The 15,052-nt window shown below is 43.4% G+C and overlaps 1 protein-coding gene across 5 annotated transcripts in view; it reads left to right on the plus strand.

Moving 5' to 3' along the window:
* The window catches only part of BCL2L14 (BCL2 like 14), a 50,981-nt gene extending 37,545 nt beyond the window's left edge, over nucleotides 1-13,436 (plus strand). For 4 of the 5 annotated variants that reach the window (XM_063672439.1, XM_054443735.2, XM_063672441.1 and 1 more), the window contains 3 exons: nucleotides 2,983-3,053; nucleotides 6,891-7,157; nucleotides 11,184-11,605. In XM_063672439.1, the coding sequence (XP_063528509.1) occupies nucleotides 2,983-3,053; nucleotides 6,891-7,157; nucleotides 11,184-11,222 (377 nt within the window). In that variant the 3' untranslated portion in view covers nucleotides 11,223-11,605. Of the gene's footprint in view, nucleotides 1-2,982; nucleotides 3,054-6,890; nucleotides 7,158-11,183 lie in introns of all 5 variants that reach the window. The other variant, XM_063672440.1, reaches the window with a different exon arrangement.
* The last annotated feature ends 1,616 nt before the right edge of the window (nucleotides 13,437-15,052 follow it).

Raw genomic sequence — 15,052 nt, forward strand, 5'->3', positions numbered from 1 at the left:
TGCTTTAGGGCTTTGTGAAAAAGCAGGGGGTTGTCAGGCACCAGCTATGGTGCAAGACATGGAGCAGAACTGAGAAGTAGTGACAAGGCTGGGTCAGTTGTCACCCAAACCATAGCAATAGCTGAGACTGTAGATCCCATCAGGCTGGTGGTAACTCGAGGCACTGAGGGGAGAGTCAAGGGGAGCAAAGCCAAGTACCACTGGAAGAGAAGCTCTGCCCGGCATTCCCCCACCACAGCTCTTGCTCCTGGCTCCCTCCACAAACTACAGTGGAGGTTGTGATGAAGCAGCCTCATTGTCTGGGATAAATACCTGAGGTTCGTTGTCTCATGCCAAGGGAATCGAGGACACAGACACACACAAGAAGTGGGTTTAGCGGCAGAGGTTTAATAGGTAAAACAAAGAGAAAGGAGAACAGCTCTCTCTCCTGCGACAGAGAGGGGAACCCAAATGTGACTTCTGGCCTGCGACAGAGTGCACCGGATTTTATAGACAGGTTTGAGGAGGTGTTGTCTGATTTACATAGGATCCAAAAATCAGTGGAACCAGGTGTGACGTTTACATAGCATGGCGGAAGCTGGCCACCCCACCCTAATCTTATTATGCAAGTGGGCTTGCCACTTGGCCGGCGCCATGTTGTCGGCTCCCTATGGCACAGGGAAAATGCGGCCGTCATGTTGGCCATGCCTAGTCCCAGGTGGCCTTTTCCTATTGGCACAGCTGCCAACGTTCACTGTGCAAGCTTTTAGCTTGCTTGTCTATGTCTGCAGCTCAATTTTACAGGCTACTCTTTGTTAGAAAATAAAATGATTTGGGGGCTGCTTTTCATTAAAAGGAAAACCTTCCCAGGAACTTCCTTACCCTCACTATCTGCCTAAATAATCTCTTTTTAACTCCTCTAACAGTGAGGCCAAGGTGGATCTTGGGTTTGCACCTCCCTTAAGAACAAGGTGAAGGTTCTCCCTCCAAAGGTATCCGTGTCTCCCAACCCCTGATGCAGAGCAATAGCCACACTAAAGGGGCCACAGCTGCCACAGAGGCTCAGGGGACCGTGTGAGGAGCTGGAGGAGAGGAGGAGGCCTCTGAGTCTGCTAAAAAACAGTGTGGACATTTTATTGCTATCCCACGTGGGCTTGGGAGATGGAATGCCACCCCTAAACCAAGCTAAAGCTAAGATGACCTCATCCTCTGTGCACAGGAGAAATACAGGCTGCTGTGCCAGCAACTTTCCCTAAGAGAGTGTTAACCCAATATATCTGAGACAGATCTGACTCAATTTAGAACTTTTATTTTGGCTGGGCACGGTGGCTCGCGCCTGTAATCCCAGCACTTTGGGAGGCCAAGGCAGGTGGATCGCCTGAGGTCAGGAGTTCAAGACCAGCCTGGCCAACATGGTGAAACCCCGTCTCTACTAAAAATACAAAAAAATTAGCCAGGCGTAGTGGCAGGTGCCTGTAAACCCAACTATTGGGGAAGCTGAGGCAGGAGAATTGCTTCAACTGGGGAAGCTGAGGTTGCAGTGAGCCAAGATTACGCCATTGCACTCCAGCCTGGGTGACAAGAGTGAAACTCTGTCTCGATATTAAAAAAAAAAAAAAGTAGAAGAAAAAAAAGGTTTATTTTGCCAAGCCTGGGCACGGTGGCTTACATCTGTAATCCCAGCACTTTAAGAGGCTGAGGCAGATGGATCTCTTGAGGCCAGAAGTTCAAGATCAGCCTGGCCAACGTAGCAAAACCCCACCTCTACTAAAAATACAAAAAATTAGCTGGGTGTAGTGGCACACACCTGTAGTCCCAGCTACTTGGGAGACTGAGGCAGGAGAATCGCTTGAACCCAGGAGGTGGAGGTTGCAGTGAGCCAAGATCGTGCCACTGCACTCCAGCCTGGGTGACAGAGCAAGACTCACATACTCCACTACCCCTGTCCCCCAACACACACCATACACCAACTGTGGCCACGTTCCTATCCATCTGCCCTTTTAGCCTTGGCCATAGGGGAATTTATTAATTTTATTTATATCCCACTTTATTGTCAAGACCCAGCATAAAAGAATAATTTTTAGTCAGATAAAATCCATCAATTTGAAAGATATCTTTGTAAAAAGAAAACAAAAACAGGAAAATAAGACGGATTTGGGAATTAGGTTAATTTCCAAAATGTAGGCCAGCAAGACTGTCCACTCTCTTAGATATGGGCCACAAATTTGGCTCTATACTTTCTAGCAACTAACCCAAAGAGTGAAATATAATCAAATATGAGATTTATGGTGTCCATAAGATAAAAGCACCATCTGCTGAGGAAAAATCCAAAAACCAGAAGAATATTCCTCCTAAATATCTTCATAGACAGAATCCTGTGCTGTGAAACCGATGTCTTCAACAACAAGCTTAAGGTAACTACAGCGATGAATTTCACAGTGAGAGCTGGGGGACTGAGCAAAGGAAGAAGGGGAAAGAAGGAAAGGAAGGGGCTGTAGGAGAAATCCCTAGTATGGTTTGTGTCTGGGCAGAAGAGGCAAGGTAAGATTTACTTGATAAGAATTAACATGCTTCTTGCCAGGCACGGTGGCTCATGCCTGTAATTCCAGCACTTTGGGAGGCCAAAGTGGGCGGACCACCTGAGGTCAGGAGTTTGAGACCAGCCTGGCTAACATGGTGAAACCCGGTTTCTACTAAAAATACAAAAAAATTAGCTAGGCGTGGTGGCACACGCCTGTAATCCCAGCTACTTGGGAGACTGAGGCATGAGAATCGCTTGAACCTGGGAGGGGGAGGTTGCAGTGAGGCAAGATCACACCATTGCACTCCAGCTTGGGCAACAAGAGCAAAATTCTGTCTAAAAAATAAAAATAATTTTAAAAAAAGAATTAGCATGCCTCTTCCTCCAGCCCTTACCAAGCCACAAGCATTCATTGTCCCTGGAAAAATGTAAGATTATGTTTTGCTTCTCTTAAAAGAAATAACTGGAATTTTCCCCGACAGATGAAGAAGAACAAATACTAGCCAAAATTGTTGAGCTGCTGAAATATTCAGGAGATCAGTTGGAAAGAGAGGTATGGAACACCTTGAGCTGATGCGATTGATTTCTGTGCCCGTGCACTAGTACACGAGAATGGAATTGTATTCCATGTTGCAACCTTATTCCCTTTCTAAGTCCCGGTTTCTACTTAGTCCTAAATTTTATTTCCCTTGGAGTCAAAATTCTTCATGCTGGTAGAATCTCAAAAATGAGTCACTTTGGAAAACATAAGTAAACCTTCTGGAGCCTCCTTGGAATTTTTGGAAACTAAAAAAGGAACTTGTTATTGCAAGAAAAGACACCAGTAAATTAAAATTTGCTGGATGGAATTATTAATCTCATTCCCTATGTAACTGATTCTCATTGAAGTTTAGACTCGCATTTGCTTTGCAGCCTGGATATCTGTGTCCCACACTTGCTCCAAAGCTGGAATACTTTCTGGAATCTTTCTCCCCTGTAGTTGCTGGACTGTTGTCTGTTTAAGGGCTCTCTTAGCAGTTCAGCCAGGGAGGCGTGCTAGTGTTACTGGGAGAATGTATGGATTTCCTGCCATTTGGAAGTTGAGACCCATCCTTCCAATCAGGAATGGGTGAGAATTGCCTTCAGGTAAAGAGTTGGTGAGCAAACCTTCAACAGAGTCAGAAGGGCTTCTCTATGCCTCCTGGGTCCATAACCCACAGATGACTGAGTAGTCTCTAGAATCTGTCAATCAGGGTCTGGCTTGCAGACATAGACCCTTGTTTTGCCAGAATCTGTGGGGAGGGAGTCAGACCCTGGGGGTGGGGATGGGAGGTTCTGCAGGAAGACAAACAGCTCATGTCTATAGCTTTGTCAAAAGTGTGCCCAGAGGCTGGTGACCCAGAGGGCGAAGCACCTGGGAGACGGGACAGAATGAGAAACAGCGAGAAAACCAGGGATATTAGGTTAAAGAAAAGAGAACGGGGTTGTGAGCTTTGGGGCCACAAGTAGAGGGTGGAGAGGGGTGCAAGGAAGCAAGAGATGGAACAGGATGCATGATTTAAGGGCACCCCTGCATTTCTCCAGAGCTAGTGTCATGGATACACAAATTATGCCTAGTATGGGGTGATTGATTTCTCTTTATGGTAAGAATGAACCTCCATTCCTGGAGAATAGGCACTACAGGCTGCCCATGAGAGTCAACGGGTGCCTTGTGAGGGAACGATCTTCCTGTCACAGGGAGAATTGCAAGTAGGTGCCAGTACCAGTTAGCAGTTCAGCACAGAACTCCGAGGGGTCCTTTAGACAGCCTCAAGGGCTCTTTACAACTCGGAGTTTCTGTGGCTCTCACGGCAACCTCCTTCCCAGCTTCCCTAAGCAGGACTTATGGTCATCGGTCAGCGAGGTGGGAAAGGCGGAGTGGGGGTGCTGGAGGTGGAACGAAGGCCACCTCTCAGGTTGTGAAGAGCGATGGTTTAATTTTCACCCCCACAAATTACCACTTTCAAAAACCTCACTTTGCCTGGTGCTCTCTCTTAAGGAGTTTGGATATTTTACATTGTTTATGGCAAAGCTTTGGTTGTTATTTCCTTTACACGCTTCCCCAGTAGGGAGCTCTGCTAGGGACACATGGTAGGTGTGACCTTGTGCTGAGCGGGTGCCAAGCTCCCACTGCAGAGTGCCATGTGTGTGGCTGCAGGGGATCTGCAGAGCTGCTGGTCCCGAGAGCACACACAGCCCAAAGGCCCATCCTACACCTCCAGGAGTGGCCAAAGAGCCAGGTATACCCGAGAGGGACAGGCAGGGGAGGGGTGAGGAGGTGCCAGTGGAAGCCCTGTCTTTGTGGCGTTTGATTCTTTTACTGTTCTGGCACAGTCCCAACTTGGCTGCCTGCTAGGGTTTTGAGCCTGGCCTCCTCCATTGGGAAACTGATGAAGAGGAGTCCATTCCCTGTTATGGAGGAGGCTGGCCATGCCTGCTGCAGAGTCACAACCCAGATGAGGCCTGGACGGCGGGGGTGGGCTTGCTTCAGGGAAAAGACAGGTCTGCCAAAATCTCCCAATCGCATCTGACTCATCCCCCAGATATCCCTTTTAGAAACAATATTTGTTGAAAACCCGCTTGGCTTATCATTCCTCTAGGACAGAACTAGAGGATTTTCAAATAAACATTTTGTCCCTGCTCACTAAGAAATTTCCGTTTTCACATGACAACCAGCATATTAACAGACATTGCGAGAATGCTTTAAACGAAGATGATATATAGCTTTTTGATATGAGCTCTGATTTTTCAAAAGCAGAAGAGGCAGCATTGATTTTGTTTTAAAGGCATAGTAGCTCAAAGGAGGTAAAGCAGAGAGATACCAGGTTCAAGGGAGGGCCGGGAGGTAAAATCAATAGGGTAGAATAATGGGAAAGAAATCAATGAATTGGAGTTTTTTTAAGTGAACATATGCACGCAAGGGAGTCTTCCCTGACCTCCATGCTCCCGTAGCATCCTGAAAAATGACTTGCATTTCCAGAGCACCTCTTCTAGGTCCAACACTATAAAGTGTTCAACTACCCTATAGTATAGGGCCAAGCACAGTGGCTCACACTTGTAATCCCAGCTCCTGGGGAGGCCGAGGTGGGAGGATCGCTTGAGGCCAGGAGTTTGAGACCAGCCTGGGCAATATAGTAAGACTTTGTCCCTAAAAAACAATAATAAAAGTTTCTTAAGAAAATGAAGGCTGGGGACGGGTGCAGTGGCCCACGCCTGTAATCCCAGCACTTTGGGAGGCCGAGGCAGGTGGATCACCTAAGGTTAGGGGTTCAAGACCAGCCTTACCAACATGGTGAAACCCTGTCTCTACTAAAAATACAAAAATTAGCTGGGTGTGGTGGTGTGTGCCTGTAATCCCAGCTACTGGGGAGGCTGAGACAGGAGAATTGCTTGAACCTGGGAGGCGGAGGTTGCAGTGAGCTGAGATCACACCTCCGCACTCCAGCCTGGGCGACAAAGTGAGACTCCAACTCAGGAAAAAAAAAAAATGTAAGAAAGAAAAGAAAAGAAAATGAAGACTGGGTGCAGGGACTCATGCCTGTAATCCCAACACTTTGGGAGGCTGAGGTGGATGGATCACTTAAGCCTAGGAGTGGGCAATATGGCGAAACCCCATCTCTACAAAAAAAATAGAAAAAAATTAGCCAGGTGTGGTGGCATGTACCTGTAGTCCCATCTGCCTGGGAGGCTGAGGCAGGAGAATCACTTGAGCCCAGGAGGCAGAGGTTGCAGTGAGCCGAGACCACACCACTGCACTCCAGCCTGGGCAATGGGAGTGAAACCCTGTCTCAAAAAAAAAAAAAAAAAAAAAAAAAAAAAAGAAAAAGAAAAAAAAGAAAACAATTACCCTATAGTATCGATACTATCACCATCCTAGTTTAGAGTGACAAACTGAATCTGAGAGGTTAATTTCCCCAAGATTGCATAGCTAAGTCAGAGGTGGACCCAGGGGTTTGAGCCAAGACAGTGATTCCTAAGTTTCAGATCCTGTCCATTACACTACCTCTAGCAAAGCACATCACATTGTTTTGCAATTCCCACTAGACTGTGAGCCCTTCGAGTGAGGACCCACATCTCAGTCATCCATACTACCTGCCCATTATAAGTGCTCAGGAAATATTTGTTGAATGTCAAATGAACTGACTGTTCCATTTTATACACGTATTTGTGCTGATGAAATGAATTCACCGAGCAGTACGTGCCCATTCTGGTTCTGCAGGACACTGCCTTCACCCTCATTCCCTTGGTTGACACCAGCATCCAGGGTTTTCCACGGGGTGGTTTGATGGCCTGCATTTGAGCTAAAGAATGAACTTCTGTCTGCCTCATGGAGCCAAGCTACTGTACTGAGTGCTTATTCTCTTGTACACAGCTGAAGAAAGATAAGGCGTTGATGGGCCACTTCCAGGATGGGCTGTCCTACTCTGTTTTCAAGACTATCGCAGACCAGGTCCTAATGGGTGTGGACACCAGGGGAGAATCAGAGGTCAAAGCTCAGGGCTTTAAGGCTGCCCTTGCAATAGACGTCACAGCCAAGCTCACAGCTATTGATAATCACCCAATGAACAGGGTGCTGGGCTTTGGCACCAAGTACCTGAAGGAGAACTTCTCGCCATGGATCCAGCAGCATGGTGGATGGGTAAGCGTATCCTATTTAAAAACAAATTTTCTCAGAACTCAGAAGAGATGGGATGGAGTTTTTTTTTGTTTTTTTTTTAATGAAGGGAACACATCTATGAAGCAGTTCTCATGAGTTTAGGACACTTGAGTGGCCAGAGATAGATTCCATTGATGGGAACATATTTTTAGTGATTATCTTCATCATCAATAAATATTTACTGAGCTCTCCAAGGGTGTGTAGGGTATGTGTGGATGGAGAGGGACTGGTCAGATGGAACAGGAAATGAGGAGATGCTGAGATAAGAAATGTTTAGATAGATGTAATTTCTGTTTTCACAAATTTTGCAGGCAACGGAAGTCTGGCAGGGAGACAAGGGCAGGCAGACAGTTCCTCACACTTGCAGATACTTACAGGTCACGGAGACTAAGCCTCATGCAGAGACTCAGGGTTCATGACATTTTGTCATTGCTGCTTTGACCCAGCCATTTTGAGGGTGACATTTTGACACCAAATAAAAAGCCAACAGTTAAACTTTCATCTATTTTCAATTACCTGGTATCAGTCAAAACAGACCTCTTTCCCTTTTGCCTCAAACCCTCTCCCATCCCTCATCCCCAGTTCCTCAGGTCTACTTAAGACCGCCATGTTCAAACGGCTACATAAGGTCCACTGTGTCAAAATGTACTACCCCACAACTTTAACTCTCAACAGGCCTAGGCATTCCTAGGCAGACAGACCTTCACCCCACATTATCCTTAGTTCTCTTTCCACTAGAATGGTCCAGGGGCCAGCAGGAGGATTGAGTCGGCTCTAGGCATGGCTGGAGTGACCCTGGGACCTCCACACAGCCTTGGTCTCTTTGCTGACAGAAGGAAAGTGCAGCTGATCTTGCCCAAGGGTCTGAAGTGCCCGCCATGGTCTTCAGTGGCTGCCATGGTCTTCAGTTTGTGTACATTGAGTTCCTTTCTATTTTCCACTTTTGCACCAAGTTTGATAACCCTAAGTGGCTGATCTGAACAACCAAGGCCATTCTTAAGTATTCTAAACTTAAGCTGCCTTAGCTTATTCTAAAAGGAGGACAGGTTCCTCAAGATTATTTTAGTTCTACCTATTCTTCTTTCCAGGATTCCTTCACCCCAACAACCCCCTCGAGTCCTCATCTGCCCCAAAGCCTCTCCTGACCCTTCCAGCTCAAAGGCTGCACAGTCTCTAATCTCCAACACTTCATGTTTGCACCATAATAATATACAAAAGATGATCAAATTCCCAATTGACTATGTTTCAAGCATTCATTTTAAAAATCATTGTTAGTCCTCTTAATATATTTTCTCAGAGAAATTATAATTATCAATTGGGTTCACAGGCCAGCTCTCAAAAATCTATTTAACCCACTAATGTAGCTAAAATACCATAAATATGCTATTAAAAAGCAGTGGTTCTACACCAAAAGCACAAGCAACAAAAGAAAGAATAGATACATTGGATTTTGTTTTGTGCTTCCAAGAACACCACCACCAAGAATGTGAAAAAAAAAAAAAAAGAAAAAACCCCACAGAATGGGGAAAAATACTTGCAAATAATATCTCTAATAAAAGACATATCTAAATACATAATGAACTATTATAATTGAACAATAAAATGTCAAATAACCCAATTTTCAAATGAGCAATGGATTTGAATAGACATTTCTCCAAAGAATATATATAAATGGCTAAAAGCACATGAAAAGACGCTTGTTTGACATCTTCATTTCAACAGTAGGAAAGTGCAAATCAAAGCAACATTGAGCTCTATCCACTACAGTGACTAAAATGAAAAAGAAAAGTATTGATGTTGGTGAGGATGTGGAGAAACTGGAACCGTTTATGTTGCTGGTTGGATTGTAAAATGGTGCAGTCCCTTTGGAAAACCACTTGGGAGTTCCCAAAAATGTTAAATATGAAGTTACCAATTCCAGGGGCCGGGCACGGTGGCTCATGCCTGTAATCCCAGCACTTTGGGAGACCGAGGCGGGTGGATCACGAGGTCAGGAGAACGAGACCATCCTGGCTAACACGGTGAAACCCTGTCTCTACTAAAAATACAAAAAATTAGCCAGGCATGGTGGCAGGTGCCTGTAGTCCCAGCTACTCAGGAGGCTGAGGTAGGAGAATGGTGTGAACCCAGGAGGCGGAGCTTGCAGTGAGCCGAGATCACGCCACGGCACTCCAGCCTGGAAGACAGAGGGAGACTCCGTCTCAAAAAAAATAAAAAAATAAAAAAATAAAGTTACAAATTCCACTCCTGGATATATCCCCAAGAAAGTTGAAGACATATTTTCATACAAAAATTTGTACATGAATGTTCATAGCTTTCATTAGCCAAAAAGTGGAAGCAACCCAGATGTCCATCAACTGATGAATGATGAATGGATAAGGAAAATGTAGTATAGCCACACAATGGAATATTATTCCAGTATAAAAATAAAGCAAGTATTGATACATGGATGAACCTTAAAAACATTATGCTAAGTGAAAGAAAGTCAGGCAAAAAGGCCATATACTGTATGATTCCATGTATATGAAGTGTCCAGAATAGGCAAATGTATAGATACAGAAAGTAGACTCGTTGCCAGGAGCTGAGGGTGAGAGAATGGGAATAATTGCTAAGGGATGTGAAGTTTATTTTTGGAGTGATGATAATGTCCTAAAATCAGAGGTGATGTTTGCGTAACTCTGTGAATATACTAAAAGTGAATATACTAATTCACTGAATTAGTGAATTTTATAGCACAATTATATTTCAATGAATCTTTATAAAACTAACAGTTCTAATTCTAGTAATCAAAAAGAGGAAAAGAAATGAATGCATTTATTTTTTTAATTTGGCTGCTGGTACTGGAGAAAAAAACACTTCCAATTAGACAAAAAAGATGAATTATTCAGTAGGAATACTAAAGTGGATTTCCAAAGGCTTTAGAAATTGATGGCACTAGTTCTTTAACATCTGTAGTTTCAATTCAAAATGTATTTCTTATCCAAGTTATCATAAACCTTAATCTTAACTCTTGGCCATAGTTAAGTTTAATTTGGAGCATGTCAGTGGAAATTAGGAGAGGGGAGAAAAAGAATGTGAGAGGGATGACTAATTTTTCCAAAGGGTAGAAAAAAATAAAGGATGATGATAAAGAATATTTATGAGCTGATATGAGCTATGGAAGTGTGAAGGACATGTGGATTGGGGCGTGTGCTCAGAGTCCCTTAACGGGAAAAAAAGAAGACACTGGCAAGTAAGCCTCCTGGGACTTCCATTGGCACCAAATGTCTCGATGGCTCTCTGTGCTATCCTTGTAGTAGTGTGGGAGGAGAGAAATCTAGTCCCATGCACAAGCTTTCCAGAAGCTCAGGGTTCCTAACTATCTCAGTATTCCACATTTCATATGAGTACATCTCATCTTCCCAACTAAACTGCAGATCTGTAAGGGTGAGATCATGTTTTTATGATGGCTCCTTTAATCTCCCATAGCTCCCATTCCTCTACATAACACCATAGATGTTCAGCCAGTACTTGTAGAACGGTGAGTGGATCGATCAAATGAATGAATAGCAACTCCATCTACAAGGCATGCCAAACAAGCTACCACGAGATTCTGATTTACTCCTTGGCTCTTTGTTCTCTCTGTGGAGCACCATTCACATAGTTACCCTGAAGTCCTGCAACCTCACCCATTCTGTAGCACTTTGAAAGGAGAGAGTTGTAACCTCCATAGTCATTGACTTTTCAGTACCCACTTTTTAAAAATTTTAAATACACCCTCGAAGCCCTCCCATCTTCCAAGAAAAGATCCAGCCTGTTAGCTCTGGGTGTGTAACATAAGACCTTAGCTGATATTTTCCTTGCAGGCATACCAAGAATGCCAGTCACCTCTCCAAACCCTCCCCCAAACTAACATGGTCTCCTGAGCCTCGGGTCATGCCTGGGATAGAGCCGAGTTAGCAGCCATATGTTTTCACTTCAACAGTAAATCTAACTTGGAATTTTAAGAATCTATTTTTCCCCCTCTAGGAAAAAATACTTGGGATATCACATGAAGAAGTAGACTGAAATATCAGATTTGTCATCAGGAATACTCTTTGTCTACTGTGGTCCTGTGCATGTTGGCCTCAGATGGACTACAAGAGATTACAACATACGAGGCAGATGGAGCATTGACGTTTTCAAAACCATTATTCCTGTGACTGGAGAGGCATCAGGAGAGGCCTTGTTCGTCTCCAGCTCATAAAATGTAGCAGCATGGTCCTTGACAGTGATGTTTTTCAGGCCCTCCATTGAGTACCTGAGGAAATCTGTAAAGATAAGTGGTGATGTTGTTTCAAACGTTCAGAACAGATACCATCATCCTGCCTTTGTTAGCTGCTGTAGGGAAAGTGTGTTACAGATGTCTCCTGACCTCACAAGAGTGAAAAGATAAACTGTGCATGTGTTTACACTTCCGTTTCTAGTACTATTTATTTTTAAACTACACTTGGGGTGGCCTAATACCTAGGAAGATGTTGCTATTCACGTTAGTAAACAGCCTAAAGAAACTCTTAGGTTTACTGCTACATCCATTTGTTTGGAGAGGTAACTGTTGTCTGTGCCTTTTTGAAAAACTTCCATTTGGTACAAAATTTTTACTCCAACACCCCCTCAACCCTTTTCTCAGGGACCATACCTCTTCTTCCCAAGGTGCCTGGGACTTCATCATTCTTTGTGGTAGTACAATGATTGGTAGCAGGTAAAATAAATACATGGAAAGACTACTGTCAAAAGAGTGTCTTCTGATTAGTAAGTAGTAAGTCTTCTGATTGAGTATAAAATGAGTTAATTTACATAAAGTGCTTAGAACACTTCTTGGTACTTAATGTTAAGTCTTCACTTATGGTCCCTAATGTGTGCTGCCCTCAGCTAAGCTGCCAATTTCCTCTCCTGTCAACGCAGTCACTGATTGCTTTCCTGAGATTGCGGCTGTTCAGTATAAGGTTTTTTAGAAACATGCTCAATAGTAAGTGTTTAAGACACAAAACAATTTTTAAAATACTATCAAATTATAAGGTCTTATAAATTTCTGGATATCTAGTACCCAGCATATGGCCTGATGTCAAATTGGTGCTTAATAAACCTTTGAAGAACAAGTAAGTCAATAAGTCAGACATACTCTTAGGTTCAAGGGAAAACTGGATCTATCTATTATCAAATGCTTCACTAGCCTACCTATCTCAATAAAATGAGTTATTCTCTTGTTTTCTTCTCCCACATGAAAGTCATCAGTGTTAGGGATAGAGGAGTCTCCTTTTTTTTTGTTTTGTTTTGTTTGTTTTGTTTTGTTTTGTTTTGAGACAGACTCTCACTCTGTCGCCCAGGCTGGAGTGCAGTGGCGTCATCTCGGCTCACTGCAACCTCCGCCTCCTGGGTTCAAGCAATTCTCCTGCCTCAGCCTCCCAAGTAGCTGAGACTACAGGCACCTGCCACCACGCCCAGCTAATTTTTTTTTTTGTATTTTTAGTAGAGACGGGGTTTCATCGTGTTAGCCAGGATGGTCTAGATCTTCTGACCTCGTGATCTGCCCACCTTGGCCTCCCAAAGTGCTGGGATTACAGGCATGAGCCACCACGCCCGGCCAGAAGTCTCCTTTTAGACATGGAGACACTGAAGACCACCTCTTCCTCCACTCTGATCCCACCATTCCAAACTCTTTGCAGTTCCCCAAAGGTATTATGCAACCTGGTACCTCTGAGCCTTCATAACAATATCCTCTCTACTTGGAGTGTTCTTGCCTGATGGCTTCCTTTCCCCGTTTCCACTAAAACAACTAACTCTAGCTCATCTTTCCAAATTTCCTCAATTTCCTCCAGGACTCATTTGCTAACCCTCCCTTGGCCATCATGTGGCTATATTTGGATGCCTTTTCTCATAAGATGCTCCAAATCACCCTGCATGTAGACATTATGCTTAATACATTGCACCGTAAGATTTGGTTTACCCAGTCTTTCTCAGTGGATTGTAAAGTCGTTTGCAAACAGGTGCTATGCCTAATTTAACTTTATAGATCTAGTGCCTGGCATAGTTTTGGCACACAGTTGCAGAACCATACCCTCGTCTGACTGATACAGCTTGTAAATCAGTATGACTGGAATATGCCCCAAGATATGTGTACTTACAACAAGCTCTCCACGTGTTTCCAGTATCATCTACGGCTTGTGGTCAAGATGAAGTAACTAACAAGATTTAATCTCCTGCCTGAAATAACTAAAAAAAAAAAAAAAAAAAAAAAAGACACTATATATGAGAATGATTTTCAAGGCATTGGACATTAGGTAATTTTTTTTTTTTTTTTTTTTGTATTTTTAGTAGAGACGGGGTTTCACTGTGTTAGCCAGGATGGTCTCGATCTCCTGACCTCGTGATCTGCCCGCCTCAGCCTCCCAAAGTGCTGGGATTACAGGCGTGAGCCACTGCATCTGGCTAGGAGTCTCCTTTTAGAGAACTGGTCCCTGAGAGATGAGACTCTAAGTGAGCCCTATGTTTGCCCTAGAGTACTGCATGTAGAGAGTTTCTAGGTCATGCTGGAGAGAGGGGAACCCATGCAGAGTTCACCAGCTCCCTGAATAGAGGGGATAGAGCTAGGAGTCCAGGAAAGTCAGAGCAGCTGAAGTTTGCAAGTCTGATAAAGGATGAAAGAGAGTGGGACACAAAGCTCCAGAGACCTGCAGATATTTCCCCTTAAGTATTCAGATGAATACTGATCAAAACATGTGCATGAAGAAATTACCCAAGGCATGGGGAAGAACCACCTGAAAATATTAAAGGGAACGCTCTCCAAAGCCTACACAAGGCCATGAATACTGCCTATTTTGGCAATAGGTGGAATCCACAAAACAATTTTGTCTCAGAAGTGGCAAACATTAGCCCTAGACTAAGCACTCTCTGGTTCTGCACAACCTAAAGATTAAGAGCAAAAACTTAAAGGATTAAACTGTTACCAAATAACTGAGCTGTGTTCTAGAACAAACGCAAGGATATCTATAGAATAATCAAAATATCCAACATCCAACAAGGTAATATTCACAATGTCTAGCTTCCGATAAAAAATTAGAAGGCAGGCAAAAAAGCAGCAAAATGCAATCCATCATGAGAAGAAAAATCAGGAAAGCTAGAATGTTACAGATGATAGAACTGTTAGACATTAGAACTATTATAACTGTATCCCACATGTTCAATAAGCCAGAAGAAAGATAACATGCAAAGTACACATAGAACGTATAAATATGACTAAAACCAAAGTTCTAGAGATGAAATCTATAACATCTGAGATGAAAAACATGCTGGATTGGATTAATAGCAGATTAGACATCATAGAAGAACGGATAGGTAAACTTGAAGACATAGCAATAGATCCAAAATAAAAAACAGAAAAATAAGACTGAGGGAAAAAACAGCAATAGCGAATTGTGGAATGACTTCTAATGGCCTAATATAGGTATAATTGAAGTGAAGATTTTCCAAATTTGATGAAAACTATAAACCCACAGAACCAAGAAATTCTACAAATTCCAAGCACCAAAAACAGGGACAGGGAGAAAACTATGCCAAGGCACACCATAAATTGCTCAAAACCAGTGATAAAGAAAAAAAAGTCTTCTAAGCAAGCAGAGAAAAAGGCATATTATATGCAGAGAAAGAAAAATTAAAATGACAGCAAACTTCTTGGGGACTAACACAAAAGAAACAGTAACCTCTCTAAAGTATCAAGACACACACACACACACACACACACACACACACACTATAAACGCAGAATTCCATACCCAGCCAAAAGATGATTTTAAAATGTAGGGAAAATAAAGACTTTCTGAGATGCATAAAACCTAAAAGAATTCCTTATCAGCAGACCT

The sequence above is a fragment of the Pongo pygmaeus genome, chromosome 10, assembly GCF_028885625.2.
Source record: "Pongo pygmaeus isolate AG05252 chromosome 10, NHGRI_mPonPyg2-v2.0_pri, whole genome shotgun sequence".
Classification (NCBI taxonomy): domain Eukaryota; kingdom Metazoa; phylum Chordata; class Mammalia; order Primates; family Hominidae; genus Pongo; species Pongo pygmaeus.